Source organism: Camponotus vicinus, unplaced genomic scaffold (assembly GCF_025532165.1).
Source record: "Camponotus vicinus isolate PSW18456_S1 unplaced genomic scaffold, iyCamVici1.0 SCAF_11, whole genome shotgun sequence".
In the NCBI taxonomy this organism is placed as follows: Eukaryota; Metazoa; Arthropoda; class Insecta; order Hymenoptera; family Formicidae; genus Camponotus; species Camponotus vicinus.
Genome location: NW_028141947.1, coordinates 17,722,491 through 17,738,738, shown reverse-complemented (window position 1 = coordinate 17,738,738; position 16,248 = coordinate 17,722,491). Strand labels below are relative to the sequence as shown.

The 16,248-nt window shown below is 34.7% G+C and overlaps 1 protein-coding gene across 4 annotated transcripts in view; it reads right to left on the bottom strand.

Moving 5' to 3' along the window:
- The window catches only part of Lapsyn (Leucine-rich repeat activity-regulated protein at synapses), a 77,824-nt gene extending 66,533 nt beyond the window's left edge, over positions 1-11,291 (bottom strand). Inside the window, exons 1-2 of one of the 4 annotated variants that reach the window (XM_083081164.1) lie at positions 10,688-11,291; positions 9,292-9,847 (exon numbers count right to left, since the gene is read on the bottom strand). In XM_083081164.1, the coding sequence (XP_082937290.1) occupies positions 9,292-9,340 (49 nt within the window). In that variant the 5' untranslated portion in view covers positions 9,341-9,847; positions 10,688-11,291. The remainder of the gene's footprint in view (positions 1-9,291; positions 9,848-10,687) is intronic. The other 3 variants (XM_083081163.1, XM_083081165.1, XM_083081166.1) reach the window with 3 other exon arrangements.
- Positions 11,292-16,248: the final 4,957 nt, after the last annotated feature.

Below are 16,248 nucleotides of genomic sequence, written 5' to 3'. Positions count from 1 at the left end.
TTTTTTTAATTTTAAACTTTAACTAAATTAATTTTGTAAAATTTAAAATAAAAGTAGAAATGATACAAAGGTAAAGAAAAGAGTTCTTTGGCTGATGTTTCGTGTTTAAAATGTTGAAGTCTCTTGTATACATCTTTTCTACGATGTGAAGAATTTGTTTATACAATAGAATGACTTTGCGATGGAAATGTGATATTGATAAGAAATTGTCAATCAAACAAACGGGCGGAAATATGAGTTTATAACATGAGTTTATCAACAAAAAAGAGGTTATTGAAAGCTTAGCTACATATATAATTCACAATCAGTTTCGTCTCTCCTTTTCTAAACGACAATATTCAAATATATACAGCTTCAAGGCCATTTTTAATTTTATATATATATATATATATATATATATATATATATATATATATTCTAATTTTAATTGAAATATCTTTAAAGTAATCGCCGCGATCGAAACTTGTACTATACATATTGATGCGCATCAATTTATTATCGCACAGAAATTTCGTTTCTTGCCTCAATCAACTTTTTATTATTTTAAATTTGACAGAGATGAATAACGGGACGCTAATCAATCACGTAAGACTATTGAGTCCAAAGTACATATATATATATATATATATATATATATATATATATATTTTTTTTTTAACGGCTACGTGTAGGCTCTCCCATACATGCTTCGAAAATACTCAGAAAAATAGATGACAGGAGACTATATTTTGCTTCGTTGCCGAAGTTATTTGTAAATTACTCAGTTTCGTTTTAAAAGACGACAGAGGCGGAAGAGATAAAAGCTCTCATGTGACTGATTGTTGAAACTATAACTCGGGGAACGGCTCGTTATTGAAGAAGTACATACTATACCGGTCCATATACGCAGCATCCGATTGTTGCTTTCACGAGGAGCTAGTATGGCTCGTTCTCGCTTATCGAACCCTCGTGCGATATTTTCATGATATACGCGCTTGCTAGACCTTGCCTGGCAGCTCTTTTCCGCGGATATAGCAATCAACGTTTCTCAAGTTACCTTTATCTCGCGAAGCGCGGAGCCGTTAGCGTTATCGATTCTTCCCGGCGATCACGTTTTAGCCGTGTAAAGAGCTAGAGATGCGCTGCACGATGAGATACGTAAACTCGAGTACTTGAGTACATTGATGATCAACATTACACGCGTTATGCGCCGATATTATTGATATCGTTGAGTAGCACCTTTGATGTTTACAACGAGTGCCAAAGGCCACATGTCAGAATGGGCGGAAGTTCGATCTTTCTCATCCCCTCCAATCCTTATCGTCCGGGGACGTTTCTTATGTAGACGACATGCCTTCGGTAAAAAGTTTTTTAATATTCTTCCGCTCAACTCCCATCCTGAAATAGTTTCGCAAAAAAATGTCCTTTCCGCGCAAAAGAAGAGAAATATCCGCGCAAAAAAATGACATCTCTGAGAGACAATATCCTTTATAGCTTCTTTGTAAATCTTGAAATTTTTACAAGTATCAGTCGCGAAATGTGATGTTAATTCACGACGAAATTAAACTCGCGTACCTCGAAGGACTCCTTGAGGGAGAAGGAGAGAGATGCTCGTATCGCGAGTAATTTTTGCTCGTTTGAAAACACTGCGGAACGCGGGAGAAAGAGCGTAAAATGAGAAAAATGCATTTTATCGCGAGTGCCAAGTGTAACAGATTGTTATCCGTTGATTGCAAACGAATTAATTAAATTCTTCATCGGGATAATATAATGCAAGATTAAATTCACAGAACGCTTGAACATCAAAACTACCCCTTGATAATCTTTTTTTTTTGTTTTTGCGAAAGGTGGAGGGCGTAAAAAAATGCGCGCCCCGAGTAGTAATAATAATTGCCCATTAGGTGAAAATTATGGCGAACCGCGCTCATTTGCCGCGATTCAATGTTTTCACATTAATAGCAATCAACATAGATAGCGGTTTAAATATTTTTAGCCCCTATTGTGCACGCTTTCCGACGTATAATTTGAACATTTGCGCAGGATGATAAGGAAGATAATAATAATAAAGAAATAAATCGAAGAATGAAAAAAATTCGTCGTATTCAGCGCCACCAACAATATTCGCGAATATTGCGATGCTCTGTTGCACGTATGAAAATACAGAAGAACTTTTAGTGTTTCATCGACACTTGATATTTTGCACGAATGGACAATTTTAATTTTCAAGAAAAGCAGAAGTACTATCCACGTATTAACATTTTAATTTTGCCTAGTTTTAATTAATTCTCGACGTGAATATTAAATTATTTATATAATGAAATGTACGTATATTGTACCTTTTCTCTCTTCAAATATTATGTATTCAAATATATGTATTTTGAAAGGGATGTAAAGAGATGAAATTTAGCATAAGTGCAGAATATATTTAATAAAACTCTAATAAATCTTTGCCGAAGAAAGTCTCGCAATGAAAGAAATGATGTCGTATTATAGTAATCAGAGTCAAATTCCGTATTAGAGGCGATTCAGCATGTGTCGTTGAATACGTTCATCATGAAAATGAAGGGATGCGCGTATGTGCTCCTTATTGAAAAAGCGTACCGCTATATGATTGTGAAAACCACAGCACGATGACCGGAACGAGATCAATTTTCGCGGTGAAAACTAAATATAAATCGTCTCTCTTGTTCGCCATACGTGTTACCTGGATACCAACAATGAATCTCGCGTCGATCGATAGAGTTCCGTCACTCGATGCGGCTAACTCATTTATCGAAAAAAAGGAATCTCGGGCCGAGATTCTTCCATTCGCTTCCCAGGATCGCTTTATCGATTTTACCGACGATCGAAGAACTCGCGGCTCGATAAAAGAAAATAATAAAGAGACCGATAGAATCGCAATACGGGCGACATGCCTGTCTGCATTCGCGATGGCCCGATAGAGCGCGAAAACGGCGTTAAATAACGTGTCCGCGCCGATTACGGCTATTCCGGCGCGTTGCAAAGGGCCCGATAATCGTGATTGGCAATTACGCTTTGCGGAAGGAAAAGGGAGAAAAAAGAAAGGCGAAAAAAATGGAGCAGCCGAGAGCACGTCGTCGTCGCGGATCGCGAACCCGCATGCAAATTGAGGCTTAATTTGTTCGTTAGCGCGCGCTTAACCCATCGAAGAAAAGTTAAATTAAACTAGCGGAAATTCCGCGGCCAACTTCCTCGGCGATCCACATCTATCGTACGCACGTACGGGTCTTAAAATCTGAGCGCGTTTCCCTCGGAACGTATTTATATTCGTCGAAAAAAAAAAGTCTTCGTACATCTATATCCGAAACGGATATTCAATATCCGAATTATAAGCGACTAAAAAACGTTAAAACGAGTAGTGCGAAATATACCGCCGCACTCTCGTCTGGATACTTGGATATTACGATACTTTGATGTATTTTTAACTTTTTGTTATACGTTCTTGCTACTCTTATCGATAATTTTTCATCAATATTATAGTACAGCGTTATGCACGCACGACAATTTATTTTTTGCCTCGAGCAAAGTATGAATTATTAATGTTTCGCCTGTTATAAGAAATAACTAGATTCGCATACATTATGCTTTAATTTATCATCTATATTGTATCATGAAAAAATGCACAAATTCTGTTTTTGAATTTCATGAATCTGTACGTGGCTCGTGTTTCTTCCGCGAGTCATTTTTCCTTTTTACGCGAAAAAGTGATAATATATGTGTCGGGGTTCCAGGTATGTTTTAGGGGGTCCATGGAATAATTAAACGTTGAAGGAAATTTTTACAAAGAGAGAGAGAGAGAAAGAGAGAGAAAAAAAACGCGGGAGATATTTTCGCGGCGTGTAACAGCCTCGGCGCGAAATGAGAAAACGTTGGTTGCATCTCCGGTGGGACCTACGGGTGCAACGTACAGGGTGCATCAAGACAGCTTCGTATACGCGACCGACGTTCTCCGCAATGTAACCCGCAGAGCCCTGCCACGTCGTACTCAAAGAAAAATCCCTCTCCTCATCGATGCGAGAAGGAACGATCGCGTTGCACACAATGCGGCGAAAGCAATTATTTCCGACCGCCCTCTCAAACTCGTGAACGGAAAGGCAAGCGATGGATGGACGCCGAAACGAGAGCGGCAAGCGAGATGATGCGAGAACCGCGTGACGCGATTTCGATCGCCGGCATTACGTTGCCTTTGTGTGACGTAGACAGCGAATTTCGAGTAATACAGGGTTACGCGGCCCTTTTATCGGGTTCGATATGCGTCGCTGTTGCGTTTCGATATGGCTACCTACGCATGGATACGCATTGTTTTGCTGAAAGGACGACACATGAATTTATGGAAAAGGACTACTAGTCGTGATGTATAAATCTTTTTTTTTTTTTTTTTCAATACGAATACACAATTCTCTCGGAAATTAATGGCAGTGCACAAAATTATTTGGGACAACAATTGTTTACCGCAAACGAGAATTCTCTTTAAAAAGAAATACGATTATCCCTGTTAAGCTGAAACATTGATTTTAAGATTGAAGTTTTTGAATGTTATTTTTTGCGCTTTTACTTTTCCAAAAGATGTTAAAATGTTTTTCCGAAAAATAAATATCGCGCATCTAGATATTTATACAGGAAAAAAAAATTTTGGGAATACTTATTTCTTTCATAAAATTATGAAATATTATTAACCGTATATGAAATTTCCTTCATATATCAAGTGTAGAGATTATTAACTCAATATTTTTCAGATATTTACGTGACAGTGTAGAAGCATACATCCCTTAATAACGTGAAATTAACGAACATCCCGTAATAACGTGAAATTAACGAAGATCAAATCTCATCTTTTCAGTGTATCATTAGTTCAATTATCCTCAAGCTTTTTAATCTCCAGTGTTATTAGTAGAATGTAATATTATAGTTAGAATTAAAGATTTTAAAGATTTGATTTTTATTTATTTTTTTGTTTCATTCAACATTTATTAACCTATATTCGGCTGTTTTTCGTTTTTACACGACTTATATTCTATTTATTAAAAAAATATATCGTTAAAATATAATAGGAATATATATTTCTAGCAATTTATACTTAACTTAACTATCTGAATAAGAACATTCAGTTTAATGGTTTAGTAAAAAGAAAAAAATGTATAAGATAGAATGCTAATTTCATCATAATTTTTCCCCATATTTCCATATTTATTATGTAAAATATACGTTCTTAGTAACAAGCCATTTCATTCAGCATTATTATCCACTATCAGTATTGAATTACCATATTCAATAATACGTTGAATACATAGTTAATAGATTGCGCATCAAATATTTCTATGCGATATATCTCGAGTTAAAATTTGCAAATAGAAATCTCGATAAAGAAAATCTCGTACTTACGGAATTAGCGTGCGGAATTATCGTGAATCGGAAATTATCACGTTTTTTTTCCTCGGCGGGACTAAATCGCAATAACAACATGCGATGCTAAACAGAGGGCAGAAAAGAGGTAGAGAGAACCATTAAACTCGTCAAAACCAACAATATGAAGCGTATCGATTAATTCTTGTCGCGTTTTTATTGCCGCCTCTTCACAGAGAAACTAGGTAACGCGCAAGGATCGTCCGCGTTTAATCGTGACGCAACGAAGCGCGGTTTAATTATCATGCATTACCTGCATTTATCTACCAATTACACCAACACGAATGTGGAAATCATTTCCTAGCCGTGCGGCGCAATGATCCCGGCTTTCTCGACGACGTGAAAAAATTTTATGCAAGAATCGCGTTTTAAAAAATTAGGTATTCTCTCTTTTTTTTAATTATGAGAGCGCACGCTTTTCGTAAAAAATAAACAACAAAAGAAATTATCGCGGAATAACACACTCGAATTTTCTGTGAAACGATCGAAATAACTTATGATAATATATTAATACTTTAATAAACGATCTGCGCACGTGCATCATGATTAATAAATGAATTAATTAATTATTTTTCAAAAATGACAGTATTACATAAACGGTTAAATAATTAAATAGTGATAAACACGTATTCCTTTGAATTAAAATGACTCGCATTTATAGCATATGAGGTGACTTTGTAACAGAATTGTATTGGAAATAATAAATTATGTGTAAGAGAAGATATAGTAGGAATATTCCCTTGAAGGCTCTTGTATAGCATGTGAACGAGGAAATATTCAGACGCTGCTATTCATCGAGATTCATTAAGGATCCCACACGATAATTAGCTACTCGTGTCGATGTGCGGTTTCTATTTCATTTCGTATTGCGCTCGCAACTACTCGAAATAGATACGTGTTAATTAGATTGATTAAAGATGGAAATACATGCAACACAAACAGTGTAAAAATTATGAGACTATAACTGAAAATTTCGCATATTTTCCTCACTTTTTAATATACCGCAATCCTACACTTTGCAACTATATATTTTATATTTCTTTCAGATGGAAATTTGCGCGCTTTGTGTAAATAATATTATTTAGGGAAACAAATCTCGAAAATAATTGTTAAAAATATTTTTCCATTTCTTTACGCGTAAAATCACGGGTTATTTGAAGACAAAGATATTTTGAATGTTTTTATTTGTTAAACTGGAAATGACTTTCAAAGACCAAATTTACGAAGATAATAAACGCATACACATTACGGAACATTGGTAAATTTTGATCGTAAATGACGCTTCAATTAACTTGTAAAAAGCATCGAGTAATTTACGATTTAATTATCGAACCATTTAAGATGACGGTGAAAAAGGAATAAACATAATAAAAGCAATTTAAATCGTCTTGAGGATACTGCTTTTGTAGTCTTTTTGCAAAATAGTATTCTCGTTAACTTTTATGTCGTCGTTAAATTCAGGTTCAAAGAATTCAATTTCGAAGGAGATTCATTGGATTATATAAACAAATATAGACATTTAAAAGATAATCTCTAATTTTAAGTCTATTTTTCTAGAAGATATTTCGAACACATTCGAAAATATATAATAAATATATAATAAACTATGAAAATTAGATATTATAATCTTTAAATCCATTTAAACCAATTTAAATCTATAAATTTCTATTTATAAATTCGGGCACAATCCAATTTAGAGAGAATGAATTATCTCAAATTAACAATTTGATTAGATGGGAAATTTGATTAGACAAAAGACTAATTTTGCGATTTTATTCATGGACAGTAAATTTAGTGAGCTCATTTAACATATGCAAAGTATGGCTTTATAAATAAACATCAGTCGCGCGAAATAACAATCGGCTAAATCATCAAAGTGTTTCATTTATGCAACGGTCATTTTTTTTTTCTTCGAGAAAATTCAGATCGGAAATAAAAAAAGTCACTCGACTCTCCCAGCGCCCGTTTTGCGGCTTCCATAAAGGCGCGGCTTTTAGTTTACGCTCGTGTTAATGGTTTATTGACGCGACCAGCGGCACAGACCAAGTTCCGACGTTTCTTCGGTGTAAGAAGATTACAACATAACTTCGCGCTCCAAGTCGACGGGCACGTCATCTACGTGCAACTTCCATCGACTTGGCGCGATTGAGATACGCAATGGTTGACGCAATCTCGTTACGTCGGTGGAAACAATTCGAGGTATTTCGTACCTCCGGAATGAGTTCGGCGCATGTCAGAATATCCAGTTTACCAAACGAGATCGAAATTAAATGCGCTTATTCTCCGCGGCGGGGAGAGAGGAAGAGAAAGAAAAACAATGTGGGTTTTCGTAATGTAAATTATTGGCGGAAAAGTGTCTCGAAACAAAGTTTATTTAAATTCTTTTTAGCGGGCACTCCATTCCTCGGAAAGTGCAATTTAAGCGCAAGTTGTTGAATCGTGATGATTTGTTCGATTTTATTAATTATTAAATATCGAAGAAAATAAATCGTTGAAAAATTCAACTGCACAAAATTTAGCTATATTAATAGTACTTGAAAAACTTTTATCTCTTATGTTTACTGTCGAAGAAAATAAATCGTTGAAAAATTCAACTGCACAAAATTTAGCTATATTAATAGTACTTGAAAAACTTTTATCTCTTATGTTTACTGTCGAAGAAAATAAATCGTTGAAAAATTCAACTGCACAAAATTTAGTTATACTAGTAGTGTTTGAAAAACTTTTATCTCTTATGTTTACTGTCGAAGAAAATAAATTGTTGAAAAATTCAACTGCACAAAATTTAGCTATATAGTAGTATTTGAAAAATTTTTATCTCTCACGTTTACTGCGATAATAAAAAAAAAAAAGTTCCAAATATATCTACTTTTCGTATCATTAATTATCTCGTGCATTTTTCGATCATGAATCGCTCTGTAATTTTCAAGTATCTTTTTAAATTCTGCCGATCTCATTCTAAAGATGCGATTTGTCAAGAGAGAAGACAGCGATCCCGGCTTTTCATTTAATCACCAAGAGTTGTACACGTTGTACACGTTGCGCGTCACTTGTCCTTTACGAAGACGCATCGTTTTCTTTTTACCGTCGATTCGTTTCGAAAAAACGCGTTTCTTTTTCCGAGTTAAGTGTTCGTGCAATGGACAAACCTCATGGATTTTTAGTTAAATGTAAATTTTGCAAATGTACATAAAATAAGATGCGAGAACATTTGAATTTCACATTGTTTCTACAAAACGTGTAACGTTGAATTTATGTATAAATAAATAATAAATTTTGAATTTGAATTTTTATATTTGATTGAAATTATAAAATAAAATTAAATAATACACGTACTTGTTCAGATTTATTCATAAAACTTGCTCGCATATATTTTTGAAAAAATTGTACAACTCGATATACATGGAATACAATTTGTTTTCAATCGTGTGTACATATACACGTATATTTATCTGTTTATTATTTATGATATGCGTCTGCAAAGCAAGTGTGCCGCGATTGCATATTCATAATTCATGATTTCGATCATACCGGTTACTAATTTCTAACCGTCATTTATTCGGTTGTAAATTTATGGAAAATATTTACGTCGCATTTCATTCACACGCTTGCTTTAATTATTAACGCAAACGCATTTTCGGATAATTTTGATGGAAATTATAAAATAATATAGCAAAAGATTACGTGTATTATTTAATTATTTAAATTGTTATCCGCTTTGCCGTGAAATTTACTCGTAATTCGACGTATACAACGGTCTACCTCATGACGAGAAGTTTACGATAAAGAGAAAACTTGTGTAGCCGGCAATTCACGCGATGCGGGATTCATTCCGAAAAATGACAGGCGGGATCATGACCTTTATTTAACAGTTCTTTGTGCGCTTACCTATTTCACTGACGGCGGACCGTTTCGAGGACATTCCAAAGGGCCGCATGGCTGGCCTCGGAGACCCGGAGACCTCACAAAGCTTTCCCTCTCTCTCTCTTGGATTCTACTCCTCTCCTTTTCCTTTCCCTCGTACAGATACCACCAGCTGCTGTTGCCACAAGTTACAGGCTGCTCCCGCCGAGTTGTTCGTCAACGACGCACACCATCGCGGGCGCACACGCGCCCGGAATCACCGGTAAGGATGAGAGACGCGAGGTACGGCGTTACCTTGGCGAGAGACGAGGTGAGAACGGGGCGAGACGGGGCGAGGCGGGGCGGGTCGAGAACGAGGTGAAGTGAGGCGAGGTAAGGCAGGCCGGTCTCAGAGCCGCGCCGTCACCGTCATCGCGGACCTTTCCTTTCCTTCCTTAGCGAGAGCGGCGAGCAGGATCGGGGAATTGCATCACATGACCGCGCGGATTCCGCGAAGCCGTCGTATCGTATCGTATGAATCGTCCTATGTAGCTCCGCCGAGATAACCCCTCTTCCCTCAACCTGTTCAAGGGCAGACGCGCTGCGTAGTAAAAAAAAAGGACGAGTTTCCCCTACTTCGTCTCGACCAGTGTTTTTCAACCGGCGGAGCCGACGAGAAATTTCGAGTGGAAAAAAATGTTTGGTCGACGAGAGAAATATATCTTATCGGTAACCGTTTCGGTCTTTTTTCTTTCATCAAAGTGAAGTGCGCGTTAGATCGAAACTTTCGCTCCCTGTCGCCGAGCACTCTCTCGACAAGCTCTCGTTTGATGAAAGAGGAACCTTAGAAAAGCTTGTTTTTCTAAAGAAGGAAGTTGGGAAATTAAGTTTACCGGAGTTTAACCCAAAGAGAGAAGTTGAAAAAGCCTGGTTCCCGAAGCCCCCGTAGTTGCCGAACGGACGCGAAAAGTTGGCGGCCGGAAGATTGAGTTCCCGACGAAATTTCGTAATCGAGAGCGTCTGACGCGAATTCAGGCGGTTTAGTTGGCCGATTGATTCCGCGCGATATTCGCTCCGGTGAGAATCGAAAGTTTACGATTAGAAACCCTGCGCGGATATGAATTGCGAATTGGCCTCGGGCCAAGTCGATAATCGCGAATCAATCTCCTCGCGAGGAGCGAGTCGAAGAGAACGGCTGTGAGAAATTTTTTTTTTCTACGTTCCCTCTGTTTCCGTGACGTATCCAATAAACCTCGAATGTGCTCCCGACTTCATTTCCAGCGCGAGAATTATCGGAATAATTTACGATCCGCGCACAATAGAAATAAGAGAAGGAGAAAACGGAAAATATTTAGTCAAGTGGAATTGTAATCGAAAATCGATAGCCGCCGAGTTTCCAAGAATTGCGTCAAAAACGTGCAAAAACAACTTTTCGACTTACCGTTCGATCGTCGACACACTTTCGCGGTCACCATCCGGAATAAAACTCCAAAGAGAGAACAAAAAACAAAACGTCGCACAAAACAAAAATATACGTACACACAAAAATTCAAGGATACACACGTGCAACACGTACCGCAATCCCGAAAGAGGTTATATCGCTTCTACTAATCACTAGGCGTATATTCGCGTCTCTCGTTATCTCTCCAAGATAATCCCGATCGCGCGATTAATCAGTTCCACGAAAACGCGTCAACTTTCCTCTCGAAAAGCGTCGTATCTCACGAGGTTACCTCGACGGCGTCTCGCGCGCAACTGCAAGCGTTACTCGCGGAATCGGAACTCTCTCTCCCTCTCTCTCTCTCTCCGAAGATCGCGGCCTCTTCGGGGACTCGCGCTCGGCTTTCCTCCCGATTTTCTCGGCAAAGACAAAGACACTAGACGCGGAATAACGCGATTTCGCGCGCGCCTGTCGGCAGGCTTGCCTTCGCAGGTACCGTAAGACTTTGAAAACGACGCGATCGGCGAGGCCGAGCGAGCGAGCATGCGCGAACACGAGACAACTTCCTCCGACCAAGTCCCACGCTCGACTGCGCGACCAGATACGCTTCACCCTCACGACTCCGTTCGTGTCACGGACGCCGTAGTTTACGCGTCCCTGAGCCTAGTGCCACCGCCAGCCGGCTCCTGCGTAAGGGATTCCTGCGCGAGGGGGAGAAACGCTTCGTACGTTGGGGCAGCAGGACATGGTGGCATCGTACGAATGTCAGTGTTTCTCAAAACGATTGTTTTTGACGAGGGAAGCTTGTATAAAGGATCAAGCCGAGTTTTAATGCTCGTATATATCGTGTCATTTTCTTTAAAATGACGATTGGATGTATAATGATGTGTATCGAATTTAATTATCGATCAAACTTTCAATAAACGTACATAAACAATGAATATTTTTGGTAAATAAATGTTTCTGTAAAACTACCTCATGGATTTTTTCGGATCTCTTATGTACGTTTTATGTATTTTCAAGGAGAAATTAAATGCTCGAAAAAACTATAGCTTTTATTTTTCACATAGTTATGTTTATGAACGCAATGACTTTACGCACAGATTATTATAATGATTATATTGATTTTTTACTTCTAAAATAATGTTAATATTTATAAATTATAAATTTTTATTAAATAAAATGATTATATTCTTCAGCATTTATATCTTTCATTTTTCTTTCATTTTAATCAAAAGAGAATATAGTAAATAATATTACAATATCCTATTACGTTGCACATTTTAATATTAAAAAAGAGATAAAAAATTCATTAGTCATTAGTTGCTTGAATACTTATTGCAATAATTAATTCTCTATTTCTTCAGGCATTGATAAAGCGTAATAAATAATGTATACAATAATAATGTGTTCTATTTTAATAATATTTAAAGAAGAGAACAAAGTCTCCATCTCTTTATTACTTATAGCATATAAATTATTCCCTGATTTAAAATTTATAACATTATTGTTAGATACGTATAATCATCATTGCGTTCAAAAAATGAACCAAGAGCGACAATTTTTTTAAAAATAGATTTTTTTATCTCGAAATACATAAATCAATAAACTCTATACATATTAAAGCAAACTCTGACGCTTCAAATGTCATCCGAGATAACGACACCAAATATCTTTGTTTCTTTTTTTTTTTAGTAAAGTTTAATTAAACTTGTTTTCACATGCTATTAAAAATATGCTTATTTATAACGATACATGTTGAATTTTTAATGACATGGTAAATTTTTATGATTTGTACAAAGCTGAAGGAAAAAAAAATACCTGCTGAGACTATTTTATCTCTCTCTGTCTTTTACTTTTCTTATCTCTTTTTCTCGGAGCATTTTTTTTATTATGATATGGGAGTCTATTTTAATATGTAGGTAGAGAAATTCGTGACGCATAAGTTATGTTCCAAAAAAACTCGATAAGAATAACTCTAAAGTACTAAAATATTTATTCGGTTAACAATATTTGAAGCTACGGTCGCACAAGGTTCACTTGACGGAATTGTACATTCGTACTATCGATATGATATATTTATACAATAATCGATCTCAATATATAGTTAGCAATATTTATTTTCGATAATTGTATTAATACATTTAACAATTACTTGCAGTCATGGCGTAAAATTTTCCTGATGGAATTATCACACGATATTGCGATATATTATATTTGCGCATAATATTACTATTGCTCGGGTATTTTTTATATACTTATGATATTACACGGTTGCAAACGATATTTATTCTCAATAACTTAATATGATAATAAATCCGATAACTCCGATGAGACGACACACACAAGTGATTCTCGTGATAAATATCATAATATAATTATAAATAATGCATGAATTATAAATAACGATAACAATATTAATTACAGCATTAATTAATTATAGACTGACTCTATTCTTTCGATATTCACGATGCTCGAGCACGATTTGCATTACAAGCGGCATCTCGACATCATAAATAACTACAAGCGCGGAGATAACTGCCGATTCCGTTAGGACATTGTGATCCGAAATTCCGAGTTCATGAATGAAATACGGCTGTCATCGACGTGCATCAATTAAGCGCTAATTTTATTAAACATGACATTAACACTGATGCACATATAGAAAATTTCTTGAAAAGGCTAATAATATTTCTGTCAAATTTTTTTATCAAATATTTGTGTATTTTAATTTGCATATTTTTGTCGCAAAACAATAAAGCCTTTTCTCAGATATGACATACATGTCATATTTGAGAAATTGAAAATTTCGAATAGCGTATTTTAAATGTGACAAAAATACTACACATTGTCTTTCGCATTACATAAAATATATTCATCGTATTTGAAATATATAATAACTTATTTTAAAACTGATGAGACTGAATGTTGAACTCATCGCTTCATTCTCTTTGTCCTTTTTTTGGAAGTCATACACTCTTATCTTGTTTTAACTTCCGGAGAAATTATCAAATTTGATATTTTATGTCGCTGCATTCTTGAATGCATTAGCTGTATTCGTGCTACTGTGATTGTAACAAGTGGCCAATCTCGCTTTTTCTTCTTTTTCCACACTTGTACAATGTCATATTTTACAAAAGTTTTTCGTACAGTATCATCCCGACTATCGTGAAGATTAGTTCGAACTCTTCGCGATCCTTATATACGAGCGCGTTATTCACACGATCTGTGATATTATTAAAAGTGGCAAATCAATTGCCTAATAAATATTACAACACACACGCAATTGTTAATAACAAAAATTATATATATTTTAAATAATTTAATATAGTATAATTAACGAGTGACTACATCATAACATATTTGATTCGCGTAATACAAACTTAGAATTCTGAATTCAGTTCAGTGCTTTAACAGAATTGGAAGTCGAGATGTTTAGTGATTTTCGCATTCGTATAGCGTGTTGCGAGCGGTTACTTGTGTATAATCTCGGGAATGCCGAGAAAAGGATAAATATTTAATGTGACATATACGGTCTTCGCCCCAATTTTGTCGAAAATTTACATATTTTATGTATTACGGAATATGGAAATTGAATCTATTCAAAATGCATAAAATATACGAATTCTAAAACCGGAGAACGAACATTGGAAAAATTTGGTTAAATTAAATATTATCTTATCTTATATTTATCTTATCTTTTATCTTATCTTTTTCTTCTAATGATTCTAAACGATGTGCACATTAGTATGACTAAATTATTCAGAATATATAGAAAATAATATTTAAAAAATATTTTATATTTACTTCGTAAGAAAAAAGCTATTTATGACTAAGATTATCAATTCATTATAAGAAAGTGAATGGTTCGCATTCTATGGCTATCTGTAATTTTTAAAATATGGTTGATAATTTTGTTTCTATTATTTTAAGTAGCTATTAAAACTAATTTTTATTTTCTTTTAAAATATTAATCTTAGATCAAACAACACAAAACAATTTAAATTAAATTTAAAATTTTGTACTAAAAATATGAAAACCTTATAATTTTTTTCATTACTTTTTAAGATATTTGTCCAGCATACAAATTGCATTTCTTAAAGTTACGGACATCGAAAAAAGTATCATTTTACAGATTTTGCGATTCTGATATTGTTCTAATAATATTATCGATAATCAGTTATGATTTTGCAATAAATAAAATTCGTAGCGGAAGTATTGTTAAAGCTGAGAATTTCATATTTCTTTTTGTTTATGCTTTATTAATGTATGTTATGTTTTAATCATTGTATTATTTGATCCAAAATGTTAAAAACAATAATACTGAAATATTCCAAAAAAGAATAAGAACTAGCTTTTAATAGCAGCTTGAGAAAATTAAATTTTTATAATAGAAACAACAAATTATCAGCTATATTTTAAAAATTACGTAGCTATGAAATGCGGGCCATTCACCTATAATGAATTGAGTCACAAATAAATTTTCTTCTATAAAACGAAATATTATTTTATACGGAATATTCCGAAAATAATAACATTAGTAAAATTAAAATAATGTGAAATGATACTCTTATATCAGCTTACATATGTATGTTAAAAAAGTTATTTTTTCTATATTTATTATATATTTTAAATATTTAATTTTAAATATATATGTGTATGTATGTACAGGCATATATATAAAGATTTAATTATTAGAAGCATCATTACATATTCAATTATTCATTTACATTTTACATCAAGAAGATAAAATTAAAAGTAAGAACGTTAAATTCATGTTTGATAAATTTTAAGCAAGTTTCAAGAAAGTTTTAATAAATTGCATTTTATGTTGTTCCTTTATGATTATTACGAGCATTGTGAATTTATTGCATAATTAATGATAAAACATGAATTATATTTTTATCAACAATAATATCTGTCGTATACGATTTAAAAGGGTAATTAATTTCGGGAACGTTTTCATAAATCTTTTGCGAAATTCATAACAGATAATAATACGCTTATAATACATCACCTAACAATACGACAATTTAAGATCTATCCGAAGAGATATCTATCTGAAGGGATCTCTTTCTTGATTTGCCGCATTAATTAAAATCCAACAGCTCAAAACTGCATTTCTGGCAAGCCAATTGAAATTACGTGGTAGAACCGACTAGCACGGGAAAATTTTAATTTCCATGAAACTTTTCGGATGTATGCAAAGTGGCACGAGAGATGTAAGTTCAGCAAGTTTTCATTTATCCGTGAAAATGGATTTCAAAGATGGCATCGCACCATCTCGTGAATGTAGATTCCCGCTTTCGCACGCCGCAAATTGAAAATTAGCTATGCTTATAAAAAATGCTCGACTTAAATCGAGCGCGAGGCAGATAGATCCGCATATATTATCTGACTCGACCCGTTTTACGTCGTTAGACAAAAATAGTTTCTATTTAGTGGCATCTCTATATTTTAAAGGCAATTATTCTGTTATTAACCTTGATATTGTTTTTCTATATATATTCAGTTTTATCACTCAATAAAGTACAATAGCCTATATTGTCTTTTTCATTTTT